The sequence below is a fragment of the Aythya ferina genome (assembly GCF_964211825.1).
Source record: "Aythya ferina genome assembly, chromosome: 1".
In the NCBI taxonomy this organism is placed as follows: domain Eukaryota; kingdom Metazoa; phylum Chordata; class Aves; order Anseriformes; family Anatidae; genus Aythya; species Aythya ferina.
In genome coordinates this window covers 161,895,114-161,917,158 of record NC_140296.1, presented here as the reverse complement: position 1 = coordinate 161,917,158, position 22,045 = coordinate 161,895,114, and the positions used below count along the sequence as shown (strand labels likewise).

General features: G+C 37.4%; 1 protein-coding gene across 1 annotated transcript in view; it reads right to left on the bottom strand.

The window, feature by feature from the left end:
• SCYL2 (SCY1 like pseudokinase 2) overlaps positions 1–21,631 on the bottom strand; it is a 35,921-nt gene extending 14,290 nt beyond the window's left edge. Inside the window, exons 1-9 of the mRNA XM_084529233.1 lie at positions 21,476–21,631; positions 16,569–16,766; positions 9,880–10,037; positions 7,438–7,582; positions 6,740–6,889; positions 5,872–6,093; positions 4,975–5,091; positions 3,258–3,383; positions 1,680–1,856 (exon numbers count right to left, since the gene is read on the bottom strand). Coding sequence (XP_084385359.1) covers positions 1,680–1,856; positions 3,258–3,383; positions 4,975–5,091; positions 5,872–6,093; positions 6,740–6,889; positions 7,438–7,582; positions 9,880–10,037; positions 16,569–16,745 — 1,272 coding nt within the window. The 5' untranslated portion in view covers positions 16,746–16,766; positions 21,476–21,631. The remainder of the gene's footprint in view (positions 1–1,679; positions 1,857–3,257; positions 3,384–4,974; positions 5,092–5,871; positions 6,094–6,739; positions 6,890–7,437; positions 7,583–9,879; positions 10,038–16,568; positions 16,767–21,475) is intronic.
• Between the last annotated feature and the right edge of the window lie 414 nt (positions 21,632–22,045).

The window sequence follows — 22,045 nt, the reverse complement described above, 5'->3', positions numbered from 1 at the left end:
TAGATAAATTGTGCTAAGTGGTATCACATTCATAATAAAAAGCCAAGTATTTCACAGGAGAAAGTGATTTCAATTTTTAAGCCTAAAAATATGCAGCTATCAGTGCTTGAAGGTCAAATAAACGGAAGCATCAGAAAGTAAAAATACAAGTGTACTATGCATTATGTTAATAGTATACAGGATGTTAATTTATTGCACTCCTGTTATCCCACGCTGACACCAAGAGTGAGATATGAACAAACAGTGTAATTAATTATTCAATGTTAGTACTATAAATTCCATCATATGAAGGCACTGTGAACACTGGATAACAGTTTCTTCATAGTGAAATGCAGTAGCTTCCCAAGATACATTCGCTTCAAACTCAAGCGTCCTACAAAAGCCAAGCAACAAGCTTCAAACAGATCTAAAACATCTTGAGAGGGTGTTTGGAAGAAACACTTACAAACCCTCCCCATTAGCTAAAAAAACAGGAACTGTGCCTCGCACAGACATGATGTTGCCAATCAGACCTGGAATTCTGTTCTCTGGGACCGCAAATTTTTTTTTTTTTTGCCCTCAATTCATGGTATATTGACTTTGAAAACCTACCCTAGATGTCTTAGAAAAACTCTCAAACTTTAAAGTCCATAGAAATAAAAGTGAAATGAGTCATCTAGTACATAGTGCACATTAAAAATATCTATCTATCTATATATAGAGAATCCATTGTGCTCCAGATATAACCTTGAGATAGACTTTTTGCAGAGAGGATGTCTCACATATCTGACGTTAAAGGTAGAAAAACACAATGTAATCTTTTAGGATGAAGCAGTAGAAATTAAACATTTATTGGCTTCCTGTCAATTAGACATTTAGTTTTTACAAGACAAAACAAAAAACCACAATGTACCAAAGGAAAAGAACACTAAGAAACTCTAATTTTCTGAGCTATTCTGAGGTAATACAACTGTACTCTTTTTCCCCTCCCCAGAATAATGGGAGTTCTCAAATGTGGTTTTCACAGAAATAAAACATCTATGTGTTCATTCCTATGTTTATCTTGGCCTTTTACTGCTTTGCAGAGAAATAACAACAGCCAGCATTAAAGCAAGGTGAGCTAGAAGGAATGCATAGCTACCTTTTATCTGTTGAGGTGTGATGCCTAACAGCAACAAAATTCATAACTCATTCAATTATCACAAGTAAACAGCACTTTTAAGAGAGTGTAAGAAAGCATCAAAGTTTGAACTTTTCCACCCCAAGATTCCTGCGTTACCAATCCAGACACAAACAAAAAAATAGGTTCAGTTACGAGCAGAATATGTGCAAATATTGTTATTTACAACCTTGTTGAGATCAGCTGTAGTAGTGATAAAATAATTTAAAATATACCTTCTACAACCAACTGAAGATAAGAGTTGAGTAGAAAACTGCATGTTTCCTTTATGCTAACCTGATCTCATCTATAAATGCAAGTATAACTTCAGAAAACCCAAATAAAAAGGCGGGAACAGAGATAATTTTTCTGAAAAGATCTGGTTTGTATGAATTGAGGCTGACTATCTGGACAATTACAGAGCAGGTTGGGCAACCTGTGTGAAGGTAAGAGAAGAGAACTAGAACAGTCATTTTTCAGGGAAGAAGCATCAAAGAGAAAATCTGTAATCTGAACTGTAATTGAAACAACTGTAACATACCTGGATTGGTTCTTGCTGCTTAAAAACAGGACCAAGATCAGGCAGAATGAGCCTGATATATTCCTCTTTGGTGCATTCCTCAGCAATTAGTAGAACATTGGGCAAGACAAAGGGTACCATATCAGGATTCACAAATTCAGAGGTCAAGCAAGGCAAAATTCGCTGAATTATAACACGCTAAGAGACAAAAAAAGATAATACATCAAGTTGTAACATGCTGCTATTGTGCCATTTCAACAGCTTTTGTATTAACCTGTATTTGTATTAACCCCCTCAATCCCCAAAAAGACAATTTTCAATTTTAAACTTATTTTCACAGTATAGTTAAGCTAATTTAAACTGGGGTACTTTTGTTACTTTTCTGTTTACATTCAAGACACAATTTGAGACTACAACCTATGAAGGACAATAAAAAGCTATTAAATGTATAGAAAAAAGGACTTTAAATCACTTAAATGAATTATGAAAACTCATTCTACATACTTGGTTTAGAAAAAAAATAAAAACTTTTACCACCAAAAAATTTATGTATCAGTCTTTCACTAAGCCATCACTCACTTTTTTCTGAACATACGAAGCTACTATACTGCCCCGTAAACTCCAAGTACGTTCCCACTACAAGTAGGATTCAGCTGACAAAATACAGATTATTACAATGTGGAGGTCTACTGCAGAGTTAGGCAAGCTTAAATTCTTTTAAAATCAATAAAGAGAAATACACAGCTCAAAGGCACAGTTCCTCTCCATAGTTTATGTTTTTAAGACGGAAAAAAGTGAATGCACTAAAGACAATGTGGTTATCCTATCTATGCCCAAATTCAAAACATCAACAATTTTTGATTAAAGGGAAAAAATAAGTTAAAAAAAAAAAAGATAGTATTAAATATATGAAGTCTGAATTTTGCAACTGTGTAGTTCAAAATTGAATGCAATTAAAAAGAAAGAAATGTAACATGATGGTTGAGAAGTTCAACTACTCTATTATGTATTAAACTACTTTTCCATCACTTATGCATTACGTCTTACATAAATTTGAGAATACCACAAAAAGAAAAGGAGTCAGTCTAGACACAGTGTCTAGCACTACAGAGGCGAAAAGAGGAATGACAGACCCTTTGAGGTTTCTGGGTACTGCTAGTACAGCAAAGCATTTTGCAGTACTAGCAAAATGGTCTGTTGAGGGAAGGAAGCTTTACATCCTTCAACATTAAAGTGCCATAAAGATGGTGAAGCAATCCTACATACAAATTGGGAGAAAATGTGGCAAGGTAAATTCAAATAGCTATGACAGCGTCTGGAAACAAAGGGAAAGCCTTGTAACTGGGGAGAAGATAACATCCCACTTCCTTTAGAAGTGGGATGGACTACAACAGGATGTGCAACCAATGATTCCGTACACGTGCTATAGCACAATTTGCCACTTCCTGTTCCCAAATGTATTGATAGCTGAGAAGAATTCCCACAATTATTTTCCAATCTTCTCTTTTTTCCTACTGCTCTATTCTGTCAACCTCATGGCAGTCCATTATGGTACATTATGGTATTTTTAAACTATTTCAAGAAATTATACAGACATACCTTAGGCAGCTTTGGCAGAACCTTTGGTAGCCCTTTAAAAAACTGTGATTTCTGAAGGTTATCCCTTTGAAATAATGAATCAAAATACTGAAGTGTCACTGCTCCTACATCATCGAAGAACGGTATCTAAAAGTAAGAGAAAAAGTTTATGATCTGGAAGGATACAATATTGATACTACTACAAAGATTCCATACACAGTCATATTTTTACCTTCTAAATGCATTACTGTAAAACTTTACAACAAAGTAGCTGCAATTAATGATAAGAAAAGTAAATTTTTGAATACTAAGTACTGTAACATTAACAGATAAAGGTTAAGACAATTTTTCTAGCATTTTAAAGTATACAATAATGTACATCATGTTTATATAAATTAACTTTGTATATGAAATAATTTGTCTACGAAAAAGGAAAAAACCTTTAATACTAACAGAACTTCATCATTCATGAAAGACTGATGCAAATGCGTAACGAGGGCAGTATTTACTTATTTTTGTTAAATCCATCCCTGAATATTCAGCTTTTGGTTGGCAGTTGATTGAAAAGAATAGAAGGATGTCTATCCCAGACCTACACAGACTGGAATGGGATGTTCTGCATTTGAAAACTTGCATGGTTAAGAGTCCTCCTTTCTGCTCGTTCTGTTTCAGGGAGGGATATATCAAACTTCATGGTCTTATCATGCTTAGAGAAAGAGTGTCTCTCAGACCATTTAGACAACTGTTTTCTCTTGAAAAATTTGTGCGAATTGAAAGGATATAAAATCATATAAAGAATCTCTGCCATCAGGCAGAAAGAGAAGCTCATAGGAGTATGGCAATAAAAAAATAAATCTGCATAGAAATCAAGCTAGTCTGAAGCATAGATTTAAAGTCTATGTTCTAAATCACATACCAAAAGGAGTCTTAAGTACAGGATCATGGAACTCTGCACAGGTTACCTTGACCTCATTTAAAATAGCAAGGCCCATGTAAAGCTCCATATTATCTTTAGGAAGACCTTAAAACAGCCTTCCAGTACCTAAAGGGGGCCTACAAAAAAGATGCAGAGGGACTTTTTACAAGGGCATGTACTGATAGGACCGTGGGTAATGGCTTTAAACTGAAAAAGGTAGATTTAGATTAGATAATAGGAAGAAATTCTTCACTATGAGGGTGGTGAGCTGCTGGCAGAAGTTGCCCAGAGAAACTGTGGATGCCCCATACCTGGAAGCGTTCAAGGCTGGGATGGATGGGGCTTTGAGCAACCTGATCTAGTGGAATGTGTCCCTGCTCATGGCGGGAGGGGGAAGGGGGGGGGTTGGAACTACATGATAATACACACGAATCATAAGCCAAAAGTTAATCCTGAAATTCACTACTCTTTGTCATTTCATGGCTTTAATATCCTTCCAGTACATTTTTAAAGATTGAATTTAATAAAATCTATCATAAAATATACTGTATTAGAAATTAACAAAAGACCGTTGTACTGAGTAATTATTTTAATTCTTTTTCAGCATACACTTCTTTCACACTAACAAAGGTTAGAGTAAGGACAAACTTAGGCACCAGCTAACGCTATTATTGCCCAAGTAATTCAAAAACATTTAACATTTCAACCAAAATATTAACAAGAAAAAAAAAAAAAAACACTTTAAAATAGCTCTATTGTTTCTAGAAGTCAAACACTATTTTCCCCTCTTTCCTATAGCCACTGTAGTTTCCATGAACTGACCTTAGTCATTTGATCTGCGTCTGGTCTGACTGCTGGAGCTACATTCAAGAGTAGCTTTACATGTTCACGCACCTCCTCTGGTATATTTTGAAGATTACTGGAGCTTAAACGGCTCAGCTGCACAAGTAATTAAAGCACATGCACCATGAAGTCAGAAAATCCTGCATATGACTATTTCCAATATACATTAGGACTATACTTTGTCCTCTTGCTGGGTTCTCTACCCACACCTTTGATATCCCTCCCTCCTCCCCTTTCATAACCCATTTGCTTCTGATACCTCGGTTTTCTTTCCGTTTCCCAAAAGCCTACCTGTGTCAGGTCACATTCCCCTGTTCCCAACTTCTAATTGTGTTAAGGTTATTAGAGAACACAAAACCAATATTTTTAAAGAGGTACACGTTATTATCTGAAGTCTTGTTTAGACATATTAAAATACATTACATAATATTAAGACAACGGGCACCCAAAGGAGATACAAAGGAAATTTGCAGATGAATGTACATTATGCCAGCTGTTCCAATCGACTATCTTCTGTTAATGTTCATAGTCCACAAAGAATGTGAAATAGCTGGTAATTAAATGGACACCAATTGATCAAATCACTCTAAACTTGGCAATCTTCACCTGTCCTACGCTGGTCATTCATTGCTTTCTGTTAAACACTGTTCGTCCTGACAGGTAAAGCATTTATCCTACAAGACCAGCATTCAACATGGTTACAGAGCAAACAGCTGAAAAACAGAACTTCGTAGTTCATAAAGTTGGTACGTGTAGCATCCTCTACACATATTTTAATTTTCCATATTTTACTATTATTTTTAATACTTAAATCTGCTTTAAAACAGTCACTTTTCAAATCTGAAAATCAATGTAAAATACTTATAAATAGACTACCTGATCGAGTTGTCTACTAAAACTTTTATAAATATCCTGCTTGTTGACTTCAAAAATTGGTTTCCCTTTATTAAACACTGCATACATAACAGCTCCTAGGGAGTACATATCGCTGGCTGTCTCACAGCTCACAGAAAGAATGTATTCTGGTGCCAGATATTCAGGATTTGGAAGACACAAGGATGGCAAGTTTGGATCCCATTCCTTACACGGGAACTTTGGCTACAAAAGAAATAAAAAAGTACATTTATTAGGGATTTTTATAGAATTTAAATAGGAAACCTCAAGCAGCAAAAAAGAAAAATTAATTCATTCAAATTCAATTACGCATGAAACAGAAATTGAGTAAGGCAAAACTATGAAGAATCTATGTCTGTAACTTCAAGTGATCAGTTCACATGGTTAAAGTCTGAACATTAGAATTAGTAACAGTAATGTGAATGTCATAGCACTGCTGTAAAGAAGGAAATGAACGATGATAGGAATTCATTTCAGGAAATAGCAAGCGAGCACAGAATGGATGTAACAGACTAAATTATTTAGGTGCATGCCTACAGGTGAGCATTCTCCTGTACATTCTACAGGCAAGCTGAAGTGCCACAGGCACTACACTTTCAGCTGATCTGAGACCATCACTAGCCTATTCCGAGCCTACTGAGCCAAGTTGGCCTCTTTCTCTCTGATGACCAAAGGCATCAGTCCAGACCTGTACCATATGTTCAAGCCTGTACCATATGTTCAAATTTTCTGCCAATAGAGGTGAACATTAAATAAGTGATTCTGTATTAAAATGCAAGCTCAAGAACCTGGTTTCAGATAAAAATCTGAATCTGAAATATAATAAAGAAAAATATAAAAGATCTATTACCTCCTGTTCAGATGGATTTGTTGATTGGATACAAAAATCAAAGCCTGTAATTTTCCATGCTCCACTCTTATTCAAAATTATATTTTCAGGAGTAACATTTCCATGGACCATCTTCACACTGCTATGCAAAAAGGACAAGCCTTCAGAAACCTGTTAATAAAAGATTATTTCAGGTTAAATATTTCCCTAGATATGCTGGACAACATTTATAAAATTTGTCACATGTACAACCTTATTTCTTGTGGTCATCATTATATTGATGTTAACAAAGAAGGAATTTTTCACCACTGACTTTAGACTATGTTTTAAAAATTATGTATGAAGGAAATTAAATACAGATCGGTAAGCAGCAGATGAAATTACTAACATTGATTAACTATCAATGTTGAACAAAATTTTCACCAAATAAAACCTGAAAGCTATTGTCCCTCCACAGAAAGATTCACAAATGACAGCTGTAGTACATTTATATAGAATATAATAAATTAATTCAGTTTATCATTTTACGTCAGAATAAGCAAAAATAGTAGCAAGTTATAGAGCCTCCAGTATTCATCTTCTCTTAAACATATAGTGATCAGGCCATTATCATCTCCCACTTCGCAATTATTTGATTTAATATAGACAGACAAGGTAAACTATGAAATGATGATTAATACTAAAAGCACAAGAAAATTTTAAATGCAAAATTGCCATACCTGAAGCAAGCCATATTTGGTCTCCACATCATAAAGTTTGTATTCTTTAATGTCGGATGGTAAGGGAGAAGGTAGATTGTCCCAGCTGCCAAGAACATTAGCTAAACTTGCACACACTGGTTCTGTACAAAATGCCAAGCAGTCTCTAGAGAGAAAACAGATTAAAAAAAAAGTTTCTTGTAAATAAATGTAATAGAACTCTTGACTGCAAACAAAAGAACAATACAGACATCATATCACGCATTATCAGACTTGGTATTAACCTCAAACATGTTTTATTTCAGGTTTTGAATCATTGTAAGCATTTATATTAGCGGTTTTATATATATTTACACATATATAAAAATAATTTTAAATTTCAAAAAATAATCTTATAAAAATATATAAATCAGCCTAAGTTACTCTATTCTGATAACACTCTGATAATGTTATTCTGATAACATCACCAATGATGCACACAGAGCTTCATCAGTTTTTTTGTTTGTTTGTTTTGTTTTTTTTTAAACCGGTACTTTTTTTTGTCTTGACTCAAGAAAAATCAAACAAATAATTCTTACTGTTGTTAAACCTTGTACAATCAGGCTGTTAGCTGTGCCTAAAACCAGCATGCTTCCAGTTGAAGCAATGCTTAATGTAGTCAAACTGTAATCAGACACAAAACCAATAACATGTTAAGGTAGCATCTGAATATTCTTTCTCTTTGCAAATCAATATAAAACAAGTACACACAAATATGCTTGTTATATGACCTGCACTTTGCCTGCAAAGGGACTGCTTTCCTAATTATTTGTTCTATTGCTTTCTTCCTGAAGAACTGAAGGTCTTGTTTATCGATCTTTGTGTTAGTGGTATCTAAAAAACATAGATGAAGCAAGTTTCCACACATAAAGTAGATTAATTGTAACACTGTGCTTCCAAATTTCAAATGTGGAAGTCCTGATTTTTTTTTTATTGGAGAAAGCACAGTGTAGATGGTAGTGCACATTGTTGGTTTAAGAAAGAATATTTGGTGAGAACACTAAAAACATTGCATCAGTATGAACACAGAAAACAAGGCTGTGTACCACTAATGAAGGTATATTTCTGAATAATAAAATCATAGGCAAGAAGACTAATCTAACTTTTTGTTTATTCCTTAAAAATAACACAGAAGACACTGTCTCAGCATGAATCTACGGCAAAGCTTTTCTGCTTGCTATTTAAGGTAAAATAAGGCTGATGAAACATGCAAGACTCTTACTACTCATCCAGATTAAAAGTGACTTAAGTCTTTCCTGCTGCCTTTCTGAAGGGAAAGAAAAAAAAAGAAAATTAAAATTTCCTGATTCATAAGCCTCAGCTACCCTGACTGAACCCACATCACCACTCTGTTGAGAGCATCCCCTCCACTTCTATTAACACTACCAGGGCTACAGAACTCGTTTGGGAATAATCACAAGGAAGAATCAGAGCACAGAAAGACGAAGTTCTTCATTTTTAATCCAATTTCAGCTTTACCATGGAACTTATACATTTAGTTATAGTTAAGGCATAGACAATAAAAAATACCCAGGAAACAGTTACTCTGCATTTTTCACAACATAAATACTCTGGTTGCTGTTGTTCTGAGGGAATAATAAAAGGCTTTTTTGTTTTGTTTTTTACTTTAGGAGTTAATTAAATAAGGACCCAAGACAGAATAACGGAAGGATGGGCAAATCTAATTAAAGGAACTGAATGAACACTGCAAGTGCTGATGTCTGCCGTACAGTACAGCTTCTTTAACTGTTCCCTGAATAACATCAAAATGACGTTCAGACTGACACAATAAAAACTTGAAAACCCTCATGACCTTCGCCAGTAGAATGTGCTTTCTATTTTAACACAAAATCTTCATTTTATTTGCAGATTTTAGTGTGCTCTTATCACTACAGTTGAATAACAAATGTGTAAGACTAACCCATTATTGTGCCTAGCGACCAATCATACATAAATCAAATAAGTACTACAAAAATGCACCAAATTTTGTCTCCTTCATTTGGCATTTGAGGATCTTATAAACGCATGTGGCCACAAGAGATACAGTTCACCCAAAGTCTCCAATCTCCCATGCATGAAGTATCTCATAAATAGAACAAATGAATGAACAACCTTTTGAAGGAAAACGAATATGAGTTCTTTAAAAGTGAAATTAATTGAACTACCACATATTCTTGCTGTAAGGGTTGTGTAATTACAGTTAAGATCACACAATAGATTAACAATTCGATTTACAACAGGGATGCATCCTATGACTTGGTGAAAAAAGATCTGAGGGTGGGCAGAAAACCATTCTCACATGAGTAAGTATATTCAGACGTATATAAGTATATACATCAGATGTACATGCTGAATGCTCCAGGTATTTTTTATTCAATAAATCAGTAACTAAGAAAGTCTGTTCTAAACTTTACTACAGATTACCTGGATTCTTCCAATGGATGTTGAACAGTAAGCAGTCTAGGGTGTCGAAGTCTGGTTAGCTGCTGAACGCCTCGTTTTAAAGAATCAATAATCTGATCCTTTTCAAATTTTTGGTACTTGTCTATTAGCTTCTTATCAAATACAAAAACAGCCACTTCCTAGAAATAAGCAACAAAATTCTTTCAGTACATAACACATCAAAAAAACAAAGCCTATACTCAATTACATATGTGCACACATTTTTTAAATCAACAGTTCAATGCTACCAATGCAAGAAGTATTTCAATGTGTATCTACGTATACATCTATGTTTCTCTACTTACTCTGTCCTAGTCATAATCATTGTTTTTGCATATAAACTCTGGAATATGTATTTTAAGATTATTGTGCTATACTGCTCCCAACCTCACAAACAGTAATGCATAAACTGTAATGTCTACCTATAGCATGACCAAGCAATGGATACAGAAGGCAGGAAACTGCTTGATTTTAAGTAGATGGAAGCATTTATATTAACTATGAACAAATAAAATATTCTGAGGATATGCATTCATTTGGCATTAAATATATCAAGTGGTACTTTATTAAACTACACCCTGTCTCAGTGTTGTTCCAAACCAATACGTTTTATATTAAATTAGATTTTCAAGAGAGAGAATTTATAGTGACAGAATATCTAAGTAATCACTGAACCTGACCATTCACAAGATAACGCATTTGGAATATTTTTTACATTTCACATGTAAAATGAAATGCCAGAAATGTAATGGATTTTAAAATAGAGAAAAGAGTTCTTCCAACCAACCTCTGCAAATGGAAAAGGAGAAAATTACAAAATTTATATGAAATTTCAAAATTACATAATTGGATGTGAAATAAAAGACTACATCTCCACTATGGAAGCCATTAAACAGAAATAAATCAACTGAGAAAAAAAAAAAGGAATTAAAAATTTTATCATGAAACAAAACTGAAGCCTTTTTATATTCCTACAACAGTGTCACGATGAATAATAAAGTTAAAAAACAGTAGAAAATAATATGAAAACACACAGTTTTAGTTCCAAGAGGAACCATATGCTCTAGTACTGCACATTTTATAACCATTATTTTAACTAAAATCTTCAGGAACAGTTACATTATTCATTAAAAAAAGATGACCTCTAGCAATAGGCTAACATAAATAAGTCAGTCAGTCCAACACACAAAAACAAGTTTATATTTTTTATCTGGTGCCTGTTTCATTTAACTGTTATCAGGTGAATGCCTATAACTTACTCAACTAAGCACATGTTTCCTGATTCTGTCCATCTCCTCTCTGTGTTCCAGCCCCAAGTGGGATGGGTGGAACAGTAACATTGACATAACGCAGGGAAGAACCTTGTGATTACAAAGGATAGCAGACATACTTTTTACTCACAATTCAAAACAAACACACACTTTCCAGTACAGCAGATTAATGGTTTGAGCAGTAAAGTGACCAATAACAAAATCTCCAACTAATATTGCAGTTCTGAAAACATTTCTGTTTAATGAGAAGTCAACAATATCAGATAGTGAATATTTAAATCAGAAAGCGTGGGACATCAGCCTTTTTTTTTTTTTTTTTTAATATTTTATGATGGCTATAAGTCCTGTTGGTGCTTGCTACAATCCTGCATGATTTGAAGTATGACAGAACTCTTACATATCCAAAATTAGCTCCAATACTTATATGTATATAAAATTGCAGTATTCTAGATATGAAAGTGATTGCTATTACATTGACTTTGTAGGTACAAATGCCTTTTTTTTTTTTTAAATCATTATTATGAAGTTTCAAGAATCAAAACAATTTGAGCTTTGTGGTAACTTTCTTTTAATACCTTCCTTTTTTATCATGTAACACATCTGATGCCAGAAGAAAGTCACCACAGTGCCCATGGACTACCCATGTCCCCTAAAATGTTCACTGTGTTCTGGTATTAATAATTCAAAATACAGCATTCTGAAATGGGAGACATTCAATTCCATAACCAACGCTGATTTTATATGCAAGCATCAACAACATAGTATCTTCACATCCAGAAGTCACCAAGCATCATTGTGCAGAAAAATGACAAAAGAGCTGAGTCTATAGAGAGACCATGGAACACATACTCAAGTTACAAAAATTACTGAAATGATATATTATACCTGGAAATATTTATCAGCATTCAGAATTTTGCACTGCATAAGCCAAATAACCCTGTCAGATTTTGGCTACGAACAAATCGTTTGTGTTTTTCCTCTTCTGTTTTACACCACCTGATATTCAACCCTAAGAAGGAGGGAGGGCTACTGACTGTAACTGATAGAGGTTCCATTTGCTGGTGATATAATTACTTTCACGGAAACTTGAAACTGCAAAGGTTTACATAAAATTAAAAATTCTTTCCACAGAAAGACCTAGGGAAACTTCCAATTGTATTTTTTATTTCATAGGCTTGAAAGAAGAGAAACTTCTTTCTGCAAATGACAACTTGTTATTTGGTTCTTCAGTTGCATCATAATTCCAACTTCATGATATGAAAATAAATTCAGCATAAAACAAAACAAAATATATTCAAAAATTCCACTGCTTTAAAAAAAAAAGGAAGTGAAAAAAAAAATTTAAGCAGTATTTGGACTATGCTCTTAGTCATATGGTCTGAATCTTTGGGTAGAACTGTATGGTGCCAGGAGTTGGACTTGATCCTTGAGGGTCCCTTCCAACTCAGGATATTCTATGAAATTAGGGGCAAAACAGCCTTTAATGACAAAAACTTCCATTCATTACATGATAGAAAGTAAACACACCTTGTTCAGCATGCTCTTGTCTCAGCAGTGTACTGATAGCTCCACCACCTGAGTCAAGAAGAATGGACAAGTACATAGAGCTGTAGATGGCCACTTGAGATCTAAGTTTAAATCACAATTCTGTTCACAAACATGAGCCAATCCGCACCTTCTTACCTCCTACATGCTTAAAGTGCTTTACTTCAAAGCAGTATTAGAAAGGTAAAGCTCAGTGATGATGTTAACACAGTTGTATGCTATGATGTGCACCATGCAAATATTTGCCAAGATAAAGATCTTAAAGAAATCATCTGTTAGAATTTTTATCATTAATCACTGAAAAAGAACAGTTTTACAATACCTGTGCCAAGAAATTAAATGTCACTAAGTATTTTCCATACAACTTGTAAAAATGGTGTTACCCGTGCAAACAGGAATAAGCATTGCCCACAACATGCAAGACACAGGACATATTTTAATTGGGCTATAAACATATTCACTCACCTGTAACACTTTTAGACCCTAAGCAGAAAAGGGTAAATCAGTGTTCTTGGATTGTGCTCACCTATTTCAGGGAAATCCTGTTGACCATTGTCCCAGAGACCAGTTTCTCACCAATACATGCATTTGCAAAAGTTTTGTATCCTTGTAGTAAGAATCACTAAATGCACCATTTTTATTTTTTTTTTTTTCTGGCTTCTTTGGGCAGTTTTTTATTTGTGCTGGGTATGGATGAGATGGAGTTCACTTTCTCTATATAGCAGCCCATATGGTGCTGTGTTTCAGACTTGTGGCTGAAACAGTGCTGATAGTATATCCACCTTTTGACTGTGGCTGAACAGAGTTTGCACAGGGTCTTAATAAACTGGCAAGAACATTCTGAAGCAATCTTACCCTATCTTTTTCTTTGATTGCTCTTTCTACACAGAAAAAAAGGACAAGTGCCACATTATGCCAGAAAAACATAAGCATACAAAGATGTAATGTTGTGTAACTAGAAAGGGTGTAACTAGAAAGACTAAGAAATCTTTTAAATAAGCAGTAAGTCAGCTATCGTACAGACAAGCACACGTACACAGGTAAGTATTTTCCTCTCTTTCTGTTAGGTTATTATTCAGTCGCCAAGCAAATAAGCAAGAAAAGACATGACGTATTGGGAAAAAAAAAAAAAAAAAGTAAACATTCAGAAAACCAGGAAAAACAGCAAGGGAGGAACCAGGTAGAAGTCTGAAAAGAACGTATCTACTGCTGTATCATACGTATCTACTTTCACAAGATAGGGAATTTAGTAACTCACAGACTTAAAATAGAAACCTAATTAGTACACATTTGAAATCTTAACTCAGCTGATCATCTTCTGTAAGACAGATGAGTTCCACTTGTTCTGGGAACAAACATTTCAGATCAGCACTACTGCTGCAATACTAAGACTCCAAACATAGCTATTTTATATGGCTACAACGACTTACTACTTGTGTTATTGCAAACTAACAAGGGTGATTAAGTCTTACATCCTGCTTGTCAGATCACAATATACATTTGCTGTAAAACTACATAAATAAATAATTAAATAGAAGCTAAGCGCTTGTAGCTCCATGCGTGACTTCACAGAAGTGACTGTTACCACTTTTAAAAAGACAGCCAGCCACTTCCATATTGCCCAACCAACACTCTAAAGGTACATGCAAAAGAAAAAAGTAATGTTAAACAGCAGATACCGTGCAGTGCAATGGAGCACACAGTGTGTGTCTTGATGGGCAGTTTCGTTCTGCAATATCAAACTACGTTGGCGTGATGGCAATATTAATAATGAATGCCAATTACATGTCAAATCACCAGCCAGCTAAAATTCTCTGAAATACAACTGCCCCTGTATTTTTAATGACTGAGGACAGCATACAAATGCACAGGTGTTAGTAAGAACTTACAGAGACAATACAGGTTCAAGTATGGTAACACTTGAACTAACCTTCTGTAAAGTCGGCCATCAAAACACTCATCTAAAGCTGAAAGAACATGACTGACTGGAAACAAGTTCCATATACACTGTCGACTGGGCAGACTGAACGGAAGTTTCAGTAACTCTCTATACCCTCAAAGCTATGCCTGGTACAGGTCAATTATTTACTGAACACTGAGATTGTATCAAAACTATCAAAACTCTATTTTCAATGTTATCACTGCTTTGAATAAGACAAAAAAAAATCGTTACATTTAGTAAATTCATTAAACAATGGATGTATTGAGTCCTGGAACAACAGACAGATGCAGGAGAATCATATGAGCACAATATATGCTTAACATTATGCAGATTCTGACACAATCATATCACACATTCCCCACATATTATTCACTCTTCATGTTATGCTTCTTTTCCATTTGCTACAGTTTATTTTCCTACCATCTAACAGATTATACCCATGTTTTCCAAAGTTATTCCTTTGTATCCTTTCCTTTTTGGCACATCTGTAGTATTGATTCATTCTCTAAGTGACTATGTATCACTTCAACATCAAGTTTAAGGGAAGACTGTATCTTACTAACTTTTCTATTTACTCACTGAAAAGTCTATTTCCTCTCAGAGTTTGAAAAAGATGTCACATTTCTCCCATATAACAAAAACACACTATAATAACAGCTCTTAAACTCTGTTTCTGACATGCCTTCTTCCAAAGTCATTGCTGTAGTTCAACCCAGCCGGCAGCTCAACACCACCCAGCTGTTTGCTCACTCCCCCCAAGTGGGATGGGGGAGAGAATTGGGGAAAAAGGTAAAACTCACAGGACAAGAAGGCATAATAGGACAGAAAAGGAAGGAAAAATAATACTGTATATAAAACAAGTGATACACAATGCAATTGCTCACCACCTGCCAACAGATGCCCAGCCAGTCCCTGAGCAGCAGCCGTCCCCTGCCCTGTCCAACTCCATCCAGTTCTACTGTTCAGCACAACACCATGCGGTATGGGACATCCCTCTGGCCAGTCTGGGCCAGCTAACCTGACTCTGTCTCCTCCCAGCTTCTAGTGCACTCCCAGCCTCCTCAGTAGCACAGCAGCATGAGAAGCTGAAAAGTCCTTGACTCAGTATAAGCACTGCTCTGCAACCACTAAAACGTTGGTGTGCGATCAGCATTATTGCTCTCCTAAATCCAAAACACAGCAGCATACCAGCTACTACGCAGAAAATTAACTCTAGCTCAGCCAAAACCAAGACAGCCACCATTCCACTTTTACCTACACATGTGGCTTCATATGAGGCAAAAGTTTGTATACTAGTGCTCTACACACTAACACTTTAAGCAGCGTTACTTTAGAAGGCAAATATACCCGGCTGAAAGTTGCACAAGGAAGGCAGACCTCACTTCCACCACACCCTACTCCTCTGCCCCACACCCTGCAGTCACTCTATCTCCTGACTTAATAACATCTCTAACCCCTCAATTTCTGTGTGGCAGCTGAGCAAAAAAATACAGCTTATTTTTCTGAGATCAAATAATGGCACAGTTCACGATCTTTTAATACTGTGAAGAGGTAGTATTATTCCCCCCAGAACTGCAAGGTAAACTAAACTGGAGAACTGATCCATGTTAAAACAAACAAGCCTCTTCCTTCTTGTCAGGTTGGTTTTAACTCAAGTTAATTCTTCATCTTCGTGTCAAGTTTTACGCTATGAATACAGAACAACTTCCTTCTCTGGCAGCGAAGGCTTAATGTATCTGTAACCTATGTAGGTGAGAACATCATATTTAAATAGTTTTGATGTCATCAATTCATTTTACACACTTAAAACTCGTCTACCCAGTTGGGTTTTGTTTTAAATACCACTTGAGAGCTGCTACCTACCAGCCTGTTATCTAATGCTTATAAACACAGGTCTTTACTTGACAACCCACCTGTTTTGTTGATTTTTTAGTTCCATTAAATATCTTCCAGGCAAGACCGTTACCACCACTGGCAATATGTCGGCCAACATCAAACTCCCTGGTCACAGGATTTCCCATGACCGCGCTGGTGACATCTGCCGTTACCTTCGTAACGGTGCTCTTCAGTTTATTCAGCATGGACTCCATTGTCTCTACCAAGGTAGTATCCTAGAAAGACAAGAAAAAAATCTTCAGTCTCTCAGAAATTCTATTAACACAAGAGAAATGTTGAAAATTATAATATTAAAGGACATCTAACCAAGGATCCAACAATATATAGGAGTAACCCACAAAAAAAGGAATATTGAAATATAATTTCCAGGACTTTGCAGTCAGACATACTCATACTGCACAAACATATTTATGTGTGCACACCTGGGGAGTGTACATCCTTGTTACCCCTCCTCAAAAACTTTTGAATCTGTTGATCATTCTTTACTAGATCTATCAAAGCAATTGAGGACTGAAACACACAACCATTTCTTGAAAACAAATGGCTGAATACAGCAGAGAACCTACAAACTGCTCCCATGAAAGGAAAGGTTCACACCTTATGCATCAACATCAATCAGGCAGGAGAACCAAATCTGAATGAAACCAGGTTCCATTGATTCCAGTGCTTATGGAACTACACGTTTTCTGCAGGGAAAGACTGCTTAAAATCCCAGATCAGCAAATGAAAAGATTTGTATTATACAGAAGACAACTATAAAATATGTATATATCCTACACTGTGCCTGCCGAAATGCAAGCTCAAAATTTAGTATTTTACCCATCAGAATTGCTGACGTTATTTGTCTGACCTGAGTATTCATGAGCTGATCAGCTCCTGATGGAGTAGGGAACAACAAACTGCCTTTTTATGCAGCAAACTTGTACATGTCAGTTTATTTATATCACCTTGCAAATTTAAGAGCTAAAAGACTGTGACTGCTTACAATTTAGTTCACCTTCCCCTCTACTGTGCAATTACATGGTTTCCCTGGTTGTCACAATTAGTTCCAAAAATCTGATTTGTCTATTCCATGAGACAAAAGTTTGAAAAATATATCCCATTTATACAACTGCCTCTCTGATAACAGATACACAAGAAAGAATGGAGACGTGACAGAAATAGTGAAAGTGAGACAGACATTCATCTACTTTATTGATGTGTAGAAAGATGAGGAGAGAATGGAAAGAAATGATTTCCTGGAATAACAATTATGTGGTATATTCAAATGCAACATCTAAAGATATTTCTTCATCTGACTTTTCAAATGAGAATACTAATGTCTTCAGCCTATAGTAGAATAAACCTAAGACACTACATCAGCAAATATATTGAGATCTGTAGAAATACTGTTTTCACTCACAGCCTTATTTTTCATATACTTAATTGGTACATAACTTGTGCAAAACTATCTTGAAAAATAGCAAATGTCACTACTGTTCAAATGAAAGAGACTACATTCAGTTGTGATAAAGAATTTTTCCAAGTTTTACCAGCGAGGACAAAAGAAGCAGAAGGCACTAACAAGCAATCCAGGGAGCAGTGAGACTAATCAGCCCCATTGCCCAACAGATCTGATGAGAAGAGCCTATTTGCAGTGAATTAAACCTTTACCCACTGCTCAGGTATTTTAAGGCATTGTTCTGGTCTACACAGATTATTTGGTGTCTGATCAGCCAGCGTTTTCCACATTTGTGACACAGATGGGAGTTTGTTTCCTCTCCACGCTTCCTTACTCCCACAGAACCCATAGCTATTTGTCTTTGGCAACTGCGTATCTCAGTCAAACTTGACTGAAATGACTGGACTGAAGTTATTCAGACATGCACACCTTCTCCCCATGGTACTACAGAGCTGATTCCATACAAACTCAAGGCAAATAACCTGGTTAGTACTAAATTTGACAGACAGACTTGTTTCCTAAAAGAGGTAATAAACACACTAAGCAATTTTTCTTTAAAGAATTTTCTGAGTAACCGAAGAATTCACTCATGTAGATGTACGGCACGGTGCTAACCTACTTCTACGCAAATGAACTGCTGGAAGCAACACAGGATGTTGCTGTGTCCTGACTACTGCAGCAGTTATATCCCACCCTCAGTAATCTTCCACAGCAAAACATGCAATTACACTACCGTTGTAACTCCAGAGACACTTCTCCAATGTCCACGTCAGCTGAGTAACGCAACTTTGTGCCTCTAAACAGAGAGCCAGATTAGGAGATTTAAGAGAAGGTATTATAAAAAGGAAAGGTATCAGCTTTAAAATCAGAAATAGTAGTTATGGCTTCAACAGGACTACTCAGGAGCAGAACTAGATATGAAGCACATTCTGGATGAAGTAGGTCTTAATTATGGGGATGGGGAGCTCTAGATATGAGGAGCCGAGCCTGAATACAAGATAATCTTAAGAGTAATTATGTGTTTGCTTACTAAGTCTTTTGTTGAGAACACAGATGGAAATAAACTATGGAGCCACAGAATTCCTTTAGTAATTTTATTATTTGTGACATTTTATTACAATATATCAATTTTACCTTATCAATTCTGCTATGGAAAAATGCGTGCAACTCTTGGCTCAAGACCAAACAGCTTTAGACACTGTCCAAGATCCCTGTACAAAGGAACTTTTCTTTAACCTGATAAGTTGTTAGAAACAAGGATCATGGAGTATTCTGAATAAGAGCAATAGGTTATTATATTTTATATATATATATTTAATGTCTTCAGGTTTTATTCTGTAGGAAAACCTCTACATACTAAGAAACTACAAAAACAATCTAATGAGTTTAAGATAACTACTATTCTAATTTATCTGTTTTTAAATTTTGTGCTATTTGCATTCTGTTTTTTTGTTCACTTCCAGCCAACAAATCATCTGTAGCATCAACAATGTTGGAATTCTCAAATCCAGAGAGAGACTTCACAAAATTAGTGGTGGTGATGGGAAGAAGAAAATGTATGCACATGCATGCTCAAATTAGTTGGATAAACTCGAAGGACAACTTCTCTATATATACAGACAGTGGAAAAATGTAGTACTAATTGACAGAGAACCGCCTTCTGCTGCGGGTGACAGACTAACCGCAGTGAGAAGCCTGGAAAAGCCGCGAGGTGAGAATGCCAACAGCATTCCGGTGTCTGAAGGGTTAGGGGTTAAAAAGCAATCCTGGCAGGCCCTGTCCAACAGGCTTGACAGTATGCAAATCACTGATTACTTCAGCTAAGAGAAAACTTGTACTAAGAAACTTAAACTGCTTATTGAGAAGTAAGTTTATGTCTGTCTAACACTGTCTATACGTTTGTAGAAACCCTCAAATCAATGTTTGGACTGCATTCTACAAAAGCGTTTTTCTTTGGCTCTGTAAAAATGATTGTTGTTACTACTTTCAGTAAAAACGCAAACGTACATTAACAGGAACAACGTACCTTGCAAATCCATACAAAAACAGTTTCAAAACTAAACTATTTGGGGTAATAACCAGAATACCAGAAAACATGACGATCTTAACTATATCTGAAATATGCCATTTTAGTTCTCAATTGTAGAAGCTGTTCAATTGTTCAGTTCCTTTAAGACTTGGGTACTATTTTTGAAAAATTAACAATCACAGGACAATAAAGCAAGTCATTTACCTGGAATGAAATTTTAATTTCAAGCTAAAAGGTAATAAACGCTAAAAATACAAGATCTTATGAGTATTAGTGTCCAGATAAGCAACCCAGAACAGGCAATAATGTTTAAGAACTTTGCCTTCCTCCTGTTTGAATTTGAAGGTTATTCTTAACGTTACTGATATTGAGTCTATGAAAGCAAGAACCTGATCCCAATACAAAGGGTGTGAAATCTGGAAGCAATCCTAAAAAGACATCTGGCATACACTATGAAGTCCCCTCACAACTGACAGCAGTCTCTCTGCTGGCATACATCAGCAAAAATATATCAGCATGGTGACAATCTAACCACTTGGCAAGGCTAATTGGCAACAACCACCCAAAAGTAAGAAACGAGACAAAACACTCAAAATGTTGAAGTAAAAGTGAATCCTGAATAAACATTCCCCACCACTTTAGTTCTCATTTAAAATAACTGCATGACTTAAAGCTATTAATTTATCCCTGAAGTATTTCATAACTTCCTCTGCTGTGCTCCAGGGGTGCGCCCCACACCCCTGCCCCCCCAGCAGCGCACACACTGCCAGAGCTCCGACCCCATAAGAAGCTGGGACTCCCCATTGCGAAACAAGGCAGGTGCACGGCTACTTCACGGCACCCAACCCAAACTGTCAGCCCGCCAGCTGGACTTGTGCAATGATGTATTCGCAGAAAAAAAAAAAAAAAAAACAACAACAACAACAACAAAAAAACAGGTGCTTGAACAGCTGACTCTCAGAAAATAAATAGATAAATAAATAAAGGAAAAGGAAAAGGAAGGAAAAGGGAAATCAGGCTTAACCGAGTTCTGGCACTTGTTTTAACAATGACGCCAGGCTCCAGCACGATGATGTAATGTGCACGGTGCCGCTGCCTCCGAGCAAGTCACCTTCACCACTTTTTTTCCTCCAGCATTTGGGTACTGAGCCGCCACCGACACCCCACCGATCCCCGGAGGGGCCGCTCTGAGGGGGCTTTCCCCGCCTGTCACCCGCTGCCAGGGGGCGACCCCTGCGCTGCGCAACCCGCGGGGCTGCCTCCCGCAGCGCCCCGCTCCTTCCCCACGCCGAGCCCGGAGCCGCCCGCGGTGCCCGGCGGGTCCCCGCCCGCGCCCAGCCGCCCCAGGGCCGCTCCCGGCCGGCGGCGACCGCGGCTCCAGGCCGGGCCCCTTCCCCTCCGCTCCGCAGCACCGGCGGCGCTAGGCCGCGGGGCCGGGCGGGCCCCTGACCCACCTCAGCGCGGGAGAAGCCGTTGGCGCGGGGCCCTGCTGCCGGGCCCGGCGGGCCGCCCGTCCCGCTGCCTCCGCCTCGGCCCCGTCCCGCTCCGGTTACTCCATAGCGACGGCGGCAGCGCCTCACTTCCGCCCCGGCGGGGCGGCGGCCGAGGGGGGCGGCGGGAAGTGAGGCGCTGGCGGCTTCCGCCGGGCCGCCGGGCGGCTCTGCCCGCACCAACGGCTGCCCCCCGGCCCCGCTGAGGACGGGGCAGGGCGCGGGGTCCCCTCCCGCCCCTCGCTGCTGACGGTTCCACCCCAAACCACCTGAGGGGTGGGGGGGGGTCTGGCCGCACCCCCACCTCTGTTTGTGGGGTCTGTGGCATCAAACCCGTGTCCAGCGTGGGTTTGTACGTGAACAACCTCTACGTGCAGATTTCAAAGTAACAGCGCGCTGTGCTCCTTGGAGCGGTGTCCCAGATTTTCTTACACAGAATAAATAATACACGAGTCATATCCAAGAGTTACTGTTCTGCGTTAACGTCCTAGTTGTCCCCTCTGTGGCAATAAACAGAAGCAGGAGGATACCTCT